The sequence below is a fragment of the Colossoma macropomum genome, unplaced genomic scaffold (assembly GCF_904425465.1).
Source record: "Colossoma macropomum unplaced genomic scaffold, Colossoma_macropomum, whole genome shotgun sequence".
NCBI lineage: Eukaryota > Metazoa > Chordata > Actinopteri > Characiformes > Serrasalmidae > Colossoma > Colossoma macropomum.
In genome coordinates this window covers 12,007,117-12,021,448 of record NW_023494793.1, presented here as the reverse complement: position 1 = coordinate 12,021,448, position 14,332 = coordinate 12,007,117, and the positions used below count along the sequence as shown (strand labels likewise).

General features: G+C 39.0%; 1 protein-coding gene across 1 annotated transcript in view; it reads left to right on the top strand.

The window, feature by feature from the left end:
• The window catches only part of disp3 (dispatched RND transporter family member 3), a 78,923-nt gene extending 64,591 nt beyond the window's left edge, over window positions 1-14,332 (top strand). Inside the window, exons 16-21 of the mRNA XM_036578511.1 lie at window positions 4,939-5,065; window positions 6,283-6,428; window positions 7,358-7,517; window positions 9,319-9,432; window positions 10,955-11,124; window positions 12,484-14,332. Coding sequence (XP_036434404.1) covers window positions 4,939-5,065; window positions 6,283-6,428; window positions 7,358-7,517; window positions 9,319-9,432; window positions 10,955-11,124; window positions 12,484-12,840 — 1,074 coding nt within the window. The 3' untranslated portion in view covers window positions 12,841-14,332. The remainder of the gene's footprint in view (window positions 1-4,938; window positions 5,066-6,282; window positions 6,429-7,357; window positions 7,518-9,318; window positions 9,433-10,954; window positions 11,125-12,483) is intronic.

The window sequence follows — 14,332 nt, the reverse complement described above, 5'->3', positions numbered from 1 at the left end:
GCCTCTACAGAGAACACACTTCTGCACATTTTAATACACAATTACTGTTTATTTTCTGAATTTTAACATATTGGGGGAAAAAATAAAACTGTGGCCTGTGAAGAAGTTACGGCATATTTTACGTTTTATTTTTCCAACATGTTAAACTCAGCAAATAAATAGAAATTGTGTGCAAAATTTCCAGAAAAATCACGTACATAAGTGTGTTCTCTGTAGAGGATGTGTTCATTTATTTTTACTTAGAAAATCAACAACACCTGTCATTTGACCAGGGGCGTTTAAAGTGTTGCTTACAACTTTATATCGGTTTCCTTGCTTCCTATTTCTTTCGTTTTGTGCGTTTTAGTAAACGACTAAAAACATTCATTCACAATAGCAGCTTCTTTTGTGGGTTTTTTTTTGAAGCTAGAAAAGGAGCGTGTCTGACAGAATCTGCGCTGTCATTTGACAAGTTGGTATTTGACAAGCTCCACTAGCTGATCTTGTCACTGAAATAGTGCAAGACTTTTGTGGTTAAACGTTTTAACCCCACCAACAAGCAGAACTCAGTCAAAACACGGCTGCTTGAATCAAAAGAGAATTCAAGAAAAAAGACAAAGCACGCTATAAACAAACGTTTACGTAGGTTGCATGCTAGTTAGAGAACATCTATCAGTTTTTAAGCCAGAATTCTAACTTTATTAGGGTTCAAGCATGCAATGCATTGAACCCTATTGGAATTGTCAGGGTTTTTTTTATTATTCTTTTTCTTCCCTGAAACGGAACGCACAGCCCAAACCGTAAGTCCTAGAGACACCGAACTTGGTCAATAGGTAGTAGTCCTTCCCGCTTCTCAGGCGCAAGAAATCAGCACAGTCAACCACAAGGGGGCGCTATAGCACAGGAAAATCAGTTTTGCCTCATAACTCCTAAACTAGATTTTTGCCAGCTAAGTCATATTTTTTTCCTAGTTCCTTGGGTCCAAACAAACAACTTTGCTATTTGGACCATTTAGCTCCGCCCACGGAGATTTTTACCAATATTGCCAAATATGCAAAACCTACTTTTGTGAACTAGTCCTACAATTTTCACCCAATCCTCATGTTTTTGGTGTCAAAAAATTCAGAAGACCCTGAAGGTCAATAATTATCAAAAACAAGTTTTCCATACAACATGGCTGCCATATGCAAATGAACCCTTCTGGATAAATTCAAAATAATTTAGAATTAATTGAAAAATCTGTAACTCAAGAATCCTTCAGCCAAAAAATTTCAAACTTGACAGGTCTATTCAGTAGCCCATTCTGAGGTAGCCATTCGATTTTTGTGCGCATATGTAATTAGGGGGCGGAGCAACAGAGACAAGGCATTTTCTCTGCAGCCGTACATCCTATCAAGATGAAACTTTGCACACAGCATCAGTTGGCCAGACTACAAGGGCATCTATAAGGACAGTTGGATATGTTGAAATTTGTCAAACAATTTTGCAAATACATGTTTATTACAAATCTGTATAGTTTTTTTGTAATCAATAACTGTTTGAAAACCATACTTTTCGAACTAGTCTCAGGATTTTGATCCAATCTTTTCAAAATTGGTCAAGAACAATTCTTTGGCATCTGTAGGTAAATAATTATGAAAAACATGTTGACTTTTCTACTCAGGGTCGTGTGGATCAATCACTTAATTCCTGCATACATGGCATTGTTAGCTTGATTAGCTATAACTCATCAGTCATTGATCAGATCCTGTCCAAACTTTGAGTATTTATACAAATTGAGATTCTGATGGAGTATGCTAAGTTTGGTCCAGATTGGCCTTTGGAGGCGCTTCAGCACTCAAAAACACTGAAATATCAATAAAAATGCTATTACAGTGTTATTACAAGGTCGACATATAAATAATTGGTGCCATGTGACTCAGTCCACTAAGATGAACAACTTTCTAATTACATGTTCTGTCAAAAATTGCACTGCTTGTCTTTTATTTTGGCTTATTCATTCAAAGATTTCACTATACAAAGACTTACTATACAAAGGCTTGAGACCTTTTTAGGCCTAATATAATAAAAGGCTTGAGACCTTTTTAGGCCTAATATAATAAAAGGCTTGAGGCCTTTTTAGGCCTAATGGGCGAAACCTGCAGAAGGGCCCATACTGCTGTTGCATGCTTGAACCTGCTCATTGCCGCTTGCGGCTATATTTTTTACTGTTTTTTCTGGCTGGGTTGGCTCTTATTGGACAACAAGTTACAAATTAAATTTTAACAAATTCCAAATTGTAATGATTTTTTTTAGAATAATTAACCTTTTCAACTCCTTGGGACCACCGGTGGTTCCAAAACATACTCCGTCATATTCTTCATAACTTTCATATTTCATAAGCTACATTCTAAAGGTGGGTGCCATATGAGAGCTGTAACTGTCTTCTTTCCAGTCAAATAGATGGGTGATGTCATTTTAACGTTAACATTTAACAACTGGGCTATAAACTATAAACAGATGGCGTCTCTTCAGTGATCAGAAGATTTTTGGCTTTCAGCAGTAAATTGTAAGCATATAGAAATATGTGTGATCATAAAACACATGTTCTGTTAATTTGAGGGGTGCTTTTATTAAAAAATAAATAAATAAATAAAATAAAAAAAGTGCATTTGTTATATGCAGTTACTGAATAATTTGCCTTACGATTTCGTCATGTAAATTCAGATGGAAAAAAATAAAATTTATAATAAACCTTTTGATATTCATTTAAAAAATGAGCAGTTAGCAGTTAAGAGAATCTCTGCTTTCATGACTCCTAAAGACGCAGTTAGACTGGCTAATTAATCTAAACAGCTACTGAGTTTTTAAGAATAGCAACCACAATAGCTCTTTTTAAATCCAGTGCTGTGTCTCCTGTGCTCTATTGTGAGTGCCTGTTAGCTAGCTAAGCTAACTATTCTAAAGAGAGTCCAGCTAACAAGTAAGCTTAAGAGTTAGCATAGGTAGACAAACAGTCTTTGAAGCCTTGAGCACTGGACCTTCTTTCAGTGAGACGAATATTAATTAAAAGTCATTCAAAAAAATTATTCAAGCAGTTTTTCTGTAAATGACTTATTTACTATTACTTGAGTAACTTTATTAATATCTTTACTTCTATGAAGTAGCTGTACCTAGCAGGACTCCTTACCTATCAGTCAGTCAGTCAGTATGAATACGAGCATATAATAATCTGATAACTGTGAGATTGTGGCCTGCAGGCCAAAGTTGGCTATAAGAATGTTTGATTTGGCCGACCACAAAGTTGCCGTAAACCTACCCCCCACCCAACCAATGAGAGAACATATTTTTATACCATGTATCTTTTTATAGTGTGTATTTTTAAATTATATTAATGACATATAAAAAAAAAAACTTCTTTATTTGTATACACTATATACGGTATACAGTTTTGTGTTTCTGGCCCACGGGGCACCACAAACGTTGCACTTTGACCCCACTATGACAAAAAGTTTAGCCTTAGGTTTAGTATAGACTACTTAGCAGACAGTAAGTGATGCCTAAAAAGCAGGGGAAGACTACATAATATTATCTTTTATTCCTGCTTGCAATTTCCATTATCCAAAATGTCATTAAGTCAAGGCAAAACCTGCAAGACGAAAAAAAAAACGGATCACTTTGAACTTCACATATGCTGGCAAGAAATGCAAACCAAAACCCCCATATGACAGCAAAGGACTTGCAGGAAGGTTTAAAAGACACAGCAGTGATGGTGCACTGTTGTGCTGTGCAGCAATCTTGCACAAAGATGGATCTTCATTAAACGTTTATCAGAAGAAAACGTTACCTGCGACCTCATCACAAAAGTCAATGTCTGAAGACAATGTCTGCAAAACAAAATCTGGATAAAGCCAGAGACTTTTTAGAAATAAGTGCTGTGGGCTGATGAAGTAGAGATGGAACTCTTTGCCTATGGTCACCAAAGGTATTTCTTTGGAGAAAAACAACGAGCAGCATTTGATGAAAAGAACACCTTGCCAACTGTTAAACATGGGGATGAATCTGTTATACATTGGGTTGAGAGGCAGCCAGTGGCACATGAAACATTGCATGGGTAGATGGAAGAATGGATTCCACTAAATATCAGCAAATTCTGGAAACTGAAGTTGAAAACTGACTGGTGTCTACAAAAAGACAATGATCCTAAACATACACCAAAATCCACCATGTAGTACTTGAAGAAATGCTAGCTGAAGCTTTTGAAATGGTCATCACAGTTTTTAATAGAAAATCTGGGGGTAGATCTTAAACATGCAGTGCATGCAAGACAGCCTGAGAATATTGCAGAACTAAAAGCGTTCTGCGAGGGAGGTGGGGTGAAAATTCCTAAAACAACAAGAGAAAAGCTACTAGCTGGCTACGAAAAGCATTTGCAAGCTTTAGTATCTGTCCAGACTTTTGCACATGCCACAATTTATTTATTTATTTATTTATTTATTTTTAAACCTGCAGAGTTTGTGTTTGCTTATTTGCAACACAATATGTCATTTGGCCAGGGATGCCAAAATTTTGGAACTATATTTCCTGATATGGATTTCACTTTAACTTTTTTATCCAAAATACTGTGTTTGCTTTTAGAGTTATGGAAACTTAAATTACTTCTGTGGGTAGCCGATGCCTTTGCCAACAAGCCTGTTCATGCGTAGAGAAGAATGTGCTGTACAGGCCTCCAGAATAGCTGTCATGTCTGCACTATTACTGACTGCATCTGAACAGAAAGAGGGAGTTGAACGCTTTGTGTGCTCTTTTAGTAACTGGCATTCTAAAGATTCAATATCAGAGCATTGCAGCGCTTTCACTGCTGGAGAGCGGAGTTGAAGAAGTGGCCGGAATGAGTCAGTATGCAGCAGATGTGTGGGGTTTGCTTTGATTCCAGCTTCAGTTCATTCTGATTGATTTTTGTTGACTTTCTCCACAAAGGGCAGTGTGATCTATGATCCCGACTTTGATCTTTTCAATGAAATCGGTCACTTATGCCAACTCTGCAAAGCCATCAGCGCCAACACGCAGCTCGTCAAGCCCGGCGGAGCACAGTGTTTACCTTCAGGTGAAAAGACACGCACACACACACAAATTAAATCAAATCACCCGAGGTCACTTCTCTTTGTAAGCTCTTTTGTTCCTCTCCGCTTTCTCAGGCCTGTTTTCCTCTCTAAATCTCTCTCTCTCTCTCTGTCTTTCTTTCCTTCTCTCTTTATATAAACACATATAATATATATATATATATATATATATATATATATATATATGTACACAGTACTGTGTGAAAGTCAGATACCACCTGTCATTTATTTCATTTCTGGTCAAAACTGCCATTAAGTGTAAGTTATTCAATTTACAGCATCAGGAAGAGAAGCAGAAACATATTTAACAAAAGATTACGCTAAACTAAACTAAACAGGCCAAATATTTCAGTATTTATTTCTTTGCCTTTATTACAGCTTCCATTCCAGGAGATTTGCTTTCAGTTGTTCAAAGAAATCTGCAGGGATATTTTTTATACCTCCAAAGTTCAGTCAGTTGGTTTAGCATTTTCTGCTTCTCACAATCCAAGTAATCCAAACACGTTCAGTGATGTTAAGGTCTGGACTCTGGAGTGGTCAGTCCATTGTTCTGAGAACAGCAGAAGCTTCTTTGATTGATTTGCAAATTGCATTTTTTTTTCTGAGTTGATGGTAACTTTACAGGACTGAAAAAGAGTGATACATATATATATATATATATATATATATATATGAACCCACACTGAAACCCACTTCCTTGTTTCTACACTTTTTTCTACACTCCATCAGCTCCACTTAACATACCACGGTAGGTGTGTCTAATAGAGTGGACAGTGAGTGGAAATTCTAACCTCTAGCATCACTGCTGTGTCTGATCCTCTGATCCACTCCTACCTGCACGACACACACTAACACACCACCACCATGTCAGCGTCACTGCAGTGCTGAGAATGATTCACCACCCAAATAACACCTGTTCTGTGGTGGTCCTGTGAGGGTCCTGACCAATAAAGAACAGGGTTAAAGGGGGCTAACAAAGTACACAGAGAGACAGATGGACTACAGTCTGTAACTGTAAAACTACAAAGTGCACCTATATAGTAAGTGGAGCTGATAAAATGGACAATGAGCGTAGAAACAAGGAGGTGGTTTTTATGAAGTGGCTGGTCGGTATGTGTCTTTGTGTGTCTCTCTCACTCTCTGTTTGTGTCTCACTTTTTCTCCCTTTCTTTGTCTTTCTTGCTGTCTCTCTCTCTCTCAGGTAACAGTCTCTCCTCTATTCTTCCTCTCCTCCACCCTGATTGTCACTCTCTTCCTGAGCCAAACCTCCTGCCCGGTCAGCTGTCTCATGGTGCAGTGGGCATGCAGGGAGGCAGAGTGCACTGGATATCCATGGCCTTTGAGTCAGTGAGTTCAACTTGGTTTCAAACTCAGTGGGAAACAATAATTCAGAGCAGAAATCAGTTCAGCCCTTTGTACTGTAGCTATAAGTTTCAGTCAGAAATCAGATGCACACAGTTTTCTCATTTTACCTGTAGTCGATCAGCCAAGAGCAGGTAACTGATGTGATACCAGGTATTGATATTGGGCTCATATCACTCCCCAATCCATACTGTCCATATATGGAATTTTAGCTGAAAAAAACTTTTGAATTCCACACATTTGAATATATCTGCCTATTCATTACAACAGCAGTTTAGCCCCACCCACTCACACTGAAGTTATAAGGAGTGTTTCAGCCTGGACTGCTTTTAAAATGAGGCACAATACAGGGCAGCCAAGCAGGACCCAGTTATATGTATTTGAGATTCCTGTCTTTAGTCTAGTTTCAGATAAACCTTTACTTTTGTTATTATACATTGTTATTATTTATATATAACAGTATCTGAGAGACAACATGAGTGAGTCTGTGTTTACTTAACACCAAATCAACATTTCTAAAAGAGTTTTTAACATATATAAATACTATTTTTGTTGACGTAGTATTTAAATATGAAGAAAACTGCAGTCGTAGTGTCTGTTTTATCTCTTTAGTACAGCTGTCTTTGTGGAGAGGTGTAAATAGTTTTTTTTACAGCGAGGGATTCTCACCCCTTCCTGTTTACCCCTCATTGCTCACCAGCAGCTCAACAAAGAGCCACAACATTTCACGCAGAGCGTGCAAATAATGTCCTAGTTAATCTGGGTAACACAGTAAAACAGGGGAATTATTATAATTATTAAAAATATCCAAGTGGCCACTAGAGGGCCTGCAGAAGGAGGTAACACTGGTCTGTCATGCGTAAAGCTGAATGTTTATGGTCTACATTTTTGTTTTGTCTGTCTTGAAAACCCAGACCACCTACAAAGGGAAGTCCTCATTCCAGACTCACTCTGATTTCCTCCAATGGGAGCGTTTCCTGCAGGAACAGTTAGCATCACTCCCAGAGTCCTCAGCGCTGCGTCGAGGGTTCCAAACCTGCCAACATTGGAAGCAGATCTTTATGGAGATCATAGGTGTGTGTGTGTTTGAGAGAGAAAGGGAGTGAGAACAAGACGAGAAACAGAGAGAGAGAATACATTGTAAAGTGTCTTTGAGGGGTACATGATTTATCGTTGGTTGGGAAAATGTAATTATGGTTTTCAGCATTATATTAGAATTGCAGTCAACAGCTGATAACGTGGTGCCCTGTTTTTGCTTGTGCAAGCACTGAATGGCGTAGAGCAAGGGTCATCACAGATGTTACCTGCTGCAGAGCCGAGCCCTCAATGTCCCCCCTCCCACACATCCCTCACACAATCCTGACCCTCTCATCCAATCACACGCTCATTCACATTGCATACATAACAATGAGTTGTTTCCCAATCAAATTATCTCTTTGCAAGGTAAAAACAACCATAAAGCCGACACCAATGGGCCAAAGCATTGGCTGTGTTTACATCTGATTGAATACATTCTGATTATAGATTAAGACTGAGGTGCTTATATACTCACTCTGCCTAACAATCTGATGGCTATATGTGCCGCTATATGTGGCAGTGGAACAGTAAAAATGCACCATCATTTATTAGCGCAAATCCAGTAAAGAACAGTGGAAATTCAGCATTACCTTTGTGGTGGTAAATGCACTATGCTAGGTAAACAGGCGTTCTGCACTTCATATATTGGATTATCATGTAAACATTATCATGTTTTAAAATATTTATCGATATCAACCAAAACAGGGTGTCAATTATTGGTTATCATTATCAGCCCAGAAATTCTGTATCAGTGCTTCCCTAGTGTTTTTATACAGGGCAGGGGTCGGCAACCCAAATGTTCTAAAAAGCCTTTTTGTCCTTTCAACAAAAGTCAAACCACCTTGGGAGCCACAACATTTTAAGTCTGTTTCACTATCTTGGCTGTAAATATGTCTCAGTATGTACTCATGTACTAGTATATGCTAAAAACATAATATTAACAAAAACACAAGAAAACTTACTTTGCTCTGCTTTAAGCTTTAGCTCAGATATAGCTGCTTTTCTCGCATCTCTGGCAGGAAACTTTTCTGCAAAAGTAGAACAGTTTCTTATAAAATGTCTCTCAACGTTTGACTTTTTTACGAGGCTGAACTCACTTCTCATTCGCCAGCTTCTTGTTTCTAATTTTCCCGTTCCACCTAAAATGAATGGAACTGCTGCATCATTTAAGAAAAAGAATGGAATTGCTGCGTCATTTAAGGTGGAACGGGAAAATTGGAACAAGAAGCTGGCGAATGAGATGCTGACTTCAGCTGCATGACTTTTTAGTGTTTGACAGTTTCTTGTTTCAGATTAAACGTATCAGGAACCAGCTGGAGTGATTATAAATGCAAATAAGTCCATTCTTAAATCTTTCTCTTTTCCTTTTCGTTACTTACTAGGCGTAATTATTATCTGCGTTGCTATGGTGACCAGCAGTCTGCATGCCAAACCTCAGGGTTAAAAGGTGAATTAGCCAATATAAGCTGCATAAACTCCAGTGTTCAGACCGTTTATTGTTAAAACTGTGTTGAACGATCAGCAGAGCTTTATTTTACTGCAAAGGAGGATCATTTTGTTTTCACAACCTGTTTTTCATCTAGTTCTGCTGTGGAGCTGCAACAGCGCAGTAAAAGAGAGCATGTTGCTGACCCCTGATATAGGGTAATGAATGAGGTTAGCCTTATGCTATTATAACGAATGACCATCATTATGAAGGATTATACTGAGGAGCAGGCCATTTACTTTGATCATGATATTGAGGAAAATATGCAATCAAATTTAAATTCTCCTTAATGCCTTTGATCTCCTGCTGTAGGTGTGGAGAGCGCCCTCTACAGTCTGCTGCTGTCCTTGGCCATCTGCATAGCGTCTGTAGCTGTGTTTACTGCTCATCCGCTGCTGTTGCTGCCCATCCTACTTAGCATTCTGGGTAAGAAACTTCCCTTAAATATGTTTTAGCATGGTTTCCCGCTTCAAAACACTTTGCCCTGCACATTTGTGCATATCCCACTCTAATTACTCCCTCCCTATTTAACCAGACTAAAACTTTCTTTACTACAGCAATTATTCGCATGAGGTGCGTCTTCACTGATCAACGTCCTTGTTTTTCCTTTGATCACTTTTTAGAAGATGCTATTCTGAAAACTGTTTAAGTGCGATTTACAAATTATTTTGAGAATCAAGTACAAAGCAATAATTTAATTAAACTTGTTTCATGTAAATATGTGGCTTGAAATACATGAGTATGTATCTAAATTCAATAAAACATCCTCGAAATACGTTCCTTGATTAGGCCCGACTAAGCTTCTCATACAGGGTCCTATTCAGAGGTTCAGATATCAGCATGTACGGGCAGTTCTATTGGATATTAGCGTGTATGGGCAGTTCTGTTGGACCTGAGCCACTTGTTGGCTAAACATGCTGATGGTGTAAACCATTCGCCCTTGAAACCTCTGTCTATTTCCAGCTCATTTATATGTTAATGCAATATACCAAACCAAACGGTTAATAAGTGCTGGAAAATATAATCACAATTGGCGATTACACAAAAGTAATGAATTCATAAATTATTCGAAATGAAAAGACACTTTCAATCAGCCAGTCCGACCGGTCAGGAGTCAAATAAAGGAAGACACGGATTTGGAAAGTAAAGCAGTACAATATCTGGTTATAAGCAATGCAAATGTGTCCATAGAAATAGACAAGGCTACAACACGCACTACTGATCTCGTCTCCAAGTAAAAGAACTGACAAAAAAAGACACGTGGGATTATTCTGCATTGTTTTAAGCCCTTAATAGACCCACATTTCAATTCACAATTCATCTTACTCTCATAACTACATAATTTGTATAACAGTTATCAAATAATTATGGTGTATTGCTCTTCATTTTATATTGTTCCTTTTTTTATTATTCTTATTTTTCTGCCGGATTTTTGCCGCGTTGCTCCTCCCGCTGTTTTCGAGATACCACCGCCGTTCCAACTCCAGATTGTCCGTTCTGATTGTGTGATTCGGGCTTGTATAGAGCTTTTTGTTTGGATGCATGGTATTTCCATACACAGGAAATGTCAGACGTTTAGATTATAGCTTTTATTTGTCATCACTACAATCACAAATCAAATGAAATCAAGTCAGTACACTCAAATACACTGATGTCCTTTAAAAATATAAAAAGGCTTACAAACGTGGTTTACTGCCTTTGCTGGATTGGTTATGGCTTTATTATCTCATTACACACAGCCACAGCACTGCTAGCTAAGTGAACTCGAAGTTCCTAAATGGTGGCAGTGAAGTCATCGATATCCACAAAAAAAGCTAACCATTGTGGTACATTTTATGTATTTTGTGCTGTTTTTGCCATATTGTTGTCCTTTAAGTGATGAGAAAAGATGAACGTTGATGTAACTCACTAAGAGTGATATATCTGTCTAAAATCTGCATATGTTCAGGTGTGGTTTGCCTGGTGGTAGCAGTAATGTACTGGCTGGGCTGGGAGATGGGTGCAGTGGAGGCCATCTCTCTTTCCATCCTGGTGGGATCTTCTGTGGACTACTGCCTGCACCTGGTGGAGGGCTATCTGCTTGCTGGAGATCTAACAACTGTGGTCAGTCACAACATGGTATGGACCAAAACTAGGAGATAAATGCATTCATATGTTCTCCTTTACTTTTCTAGTTCCTATGGTTCTCCTTTATGCTCCTCTAAATATTTCCTAGAATAGTTTCTTCACAAAAGACACACATTTAGAAAAGGAGAAATACATGAAAGCGCTTAGACGGTTTAAAATCATGTGGCATTTGCTGAAAAAAAGCTGTGGAATGGTTACAAACATGCTTGCAGTTCCAGATATCTCAATTTAAGATTTAAAACCAGATGCAGTGCTTGGGATGAAAATGTAACACTTATCGCAAAGCTGCCTCGAGTGCAGTGGGCGGCTTTAGGAGATGAAAGAAATGTGGAGAGAACGTCCCACAGACACCCTCTAATGTGAAGTGTGCCATAAAATCTATTTTTTCCATTTTGTTTGGAAGTAAATTGATTAAATAATGAAAATAATTTAGTCACTGAAAAACCTGCAGGCTTGCCTCTGTAAGGCATGATCTTAGAGCCTGGATACACCAACAGCTTATGTTAGAAGCAAAGTCAATATTGTTCAATGCCATATGTGTGTACATGCCTGTTAAATAATGCAGAAATATTGGTTTGTGGCTCCATTTCATGAAATGCAAAAACCTCCTTCAGGCTCGAGTCAAGAATCAATTCATGTAAAAGAACAAACATAGTTTCTTGTGCCCTGGGGCCTGAGGCACGAAGCAGGATTTCTTACTTAGCAAGATAACTTTAAGGCTACACTATGTACGTTTTTGGGATTTGGGGACCTCTCTGGTGGAATTGCACGCAACATGTGGTAGAACACGTTGTTATGTGGGTCATGCTTCGGACCCCTGCCTGAGTGGATGAATCTGATGATTGCGAGTGTGTTGAAAGTGTATTCAAAGAGAACTCTGTCAGAACTTGGTGAATATTGTGTCTTCTGAGGGTGTACAACAATTATCTACTATTATCATCATATCTTCATTAGTATCATGTTGATTTTGCATTTGAGACCACCATAAAAATCGAGGCGGACCTTCTTTTTGAAGCTTTCTTGTGTGTGATGTTCTGTGAAGATGTAACACATGGTCCAACATGATGGTTCTGACCTTTATTTATGGCTCTGACAATTATTTCAGACTTTACCAGGTGACTCATAGCAGCTGACAAATACCACATTTTGGTTTTTAACAAGAAAATCTTACACAGTACAGCCTAAGCTTAGTTTCCCACTAATAAGGTATAAAATGGCACCATGTCAGTACAAGCTTAATAAGGCCTTTACACAAACCCAACATATTATTTTAGCATCGTCTAACCTGCTACGGAATATTCTTGCCGATGTTTGAGATCTTTAAGGCTTTCGTGTGTTTATGTCTGACAGGATCCATCAACCAAGCGTCAACAACGAACAGTGGAAGCAGTCAATCATGTGGGTGTTGCCATTGTATCCAGCGCGGTAACCACAGTGATCTCCACAGTACCGCTCTTTTTCTGCGTGATTGTGCCTTTCTCCAAGTTTGGCCAGATTGTGGCTATCAACACTGCCATCTCTATATTATTCACCCTGGTTGTGACCACAGCCCTGTTAGCCACAATGGGGCCTTCTGACTTCACTCGGCCTCCCAGAGCAGTTCTCAAAGCCAGCCTGGTGGTGCTGGCAGTGGGAGCCTCCGGGTGCCTCCTTTGGTGGACTGGATCACAATTCCTCCCTGTTAGCTGGAACTCGCTCATTACGTAAGTTGGTCCATGGGTAAATGTAGGAGAAATATGGGAGCCAAGATTACAACAAAATTTGGAGGAACTACAGAAGATGGAACTATTACATGTACTGTGTGGCGAGAACACAGACCATGAATGTAGTTTGTATGTACATTTCTAAAGATATGTGATAGATATGTGGTTGTTTCTGACAAAATCAAAGTGGACCAAAATGTGAACCTTGAGGAACACCACTGTTAAATAGACTGAATTTGAATGTTAGGGACGGTTAAGATGAATGCGTGAGTTGGCGTACTTGAGTGAATGTCAGCTGTTCAAGATCTTCCCATATACTGCATCGAAGGAAAAGTTGAGGATGGTTTTCCATGGTTTATTATCTGCTACATATTTCAAAATGGTAACTAAAGGGTGGTCCAGGGGGGAAGGTGGAGTGCCATGGAATGAGGTCTATCTCGGATTATGTAAAGATTTATCTTAGATTAGGCAAAAAAGAACCTGCCCTGGATTTAATATTGAAGATTAGCGGGGGGAGGCGAAGAGAAAAGTCAAGAAATGAGATTTGGAAAGAGGGAGAAATGTTAGGTCCTGTGTTTCCCAGATCTGTGCTTGTGGGATATCAGCGGCAGTTTGTCTTTTGAACTAATATTGTTAAAATGCCACTCTAACATACATCAGCTCTGACAGTGGTGTACCTTTGTGGCCCTGAGGAAAGGAATGGGTAATCTTTCTTTCTCTTTTTCGGGAAGACGAGGGTTCTGTTTGTAGGCCGCTGGTGATAGGCTTATAAACGAATACTCATGAAAGAATACCTTATGAGAAACCTGTATAGGCAAATGACAGCATTTCCTTTGAAAGGTTAACGGCTCCATTCTAACATCTGTTGTACATAAAACAGTATGGGCTCCTCAAGTATTTTGTACAATGGCTCATTTTGTGGAACTGTGGCAAACACTGGCTGTAGTAATGTTTTTTAAATTGCTGTAAAACTAGTTCGGAGTAGTTGTCATGCTTAAAAAGAAAGTGTTTCTGTTAAATAGCCCATTTTAAAAGCCATTTATACCATGTGTTGACGGCGTGTGGCGTGCTTCTCCTTCTCCAAACCAATCCACTTACCTCGAGGGCATGTTCACTCTTTTGTATGCTGTGATTTATACGTCTCGTAAACAGATGTGCATAAACAACGGGCTTTGCCCGCCTGCCCCCGCTTGGAACGACTTGACCCTTGTTAGACTTGACCCAGTTTGGAGATGATATTCCATTTCAGAGCTCCTCAACCTCTGTCTTGGACTCTCTCGCCCTTCTGCGGAGCTTGTCACTATGCGATGAATAGCTGATGTACTCTACCGCAGAGGAAAAAAAGCACTTATAAAGAGATCCACTGGCCTACTCATGATGTTTACCTGCTCAAATGGTCATGCTTTAGCGTGTTCACCTTTCTCCTTTTTCGTTTTTTTTTATGCTGTGGTTGTTATGAATACAGTTTTCAATAAATGAAGGGTCTGATTCAAAAA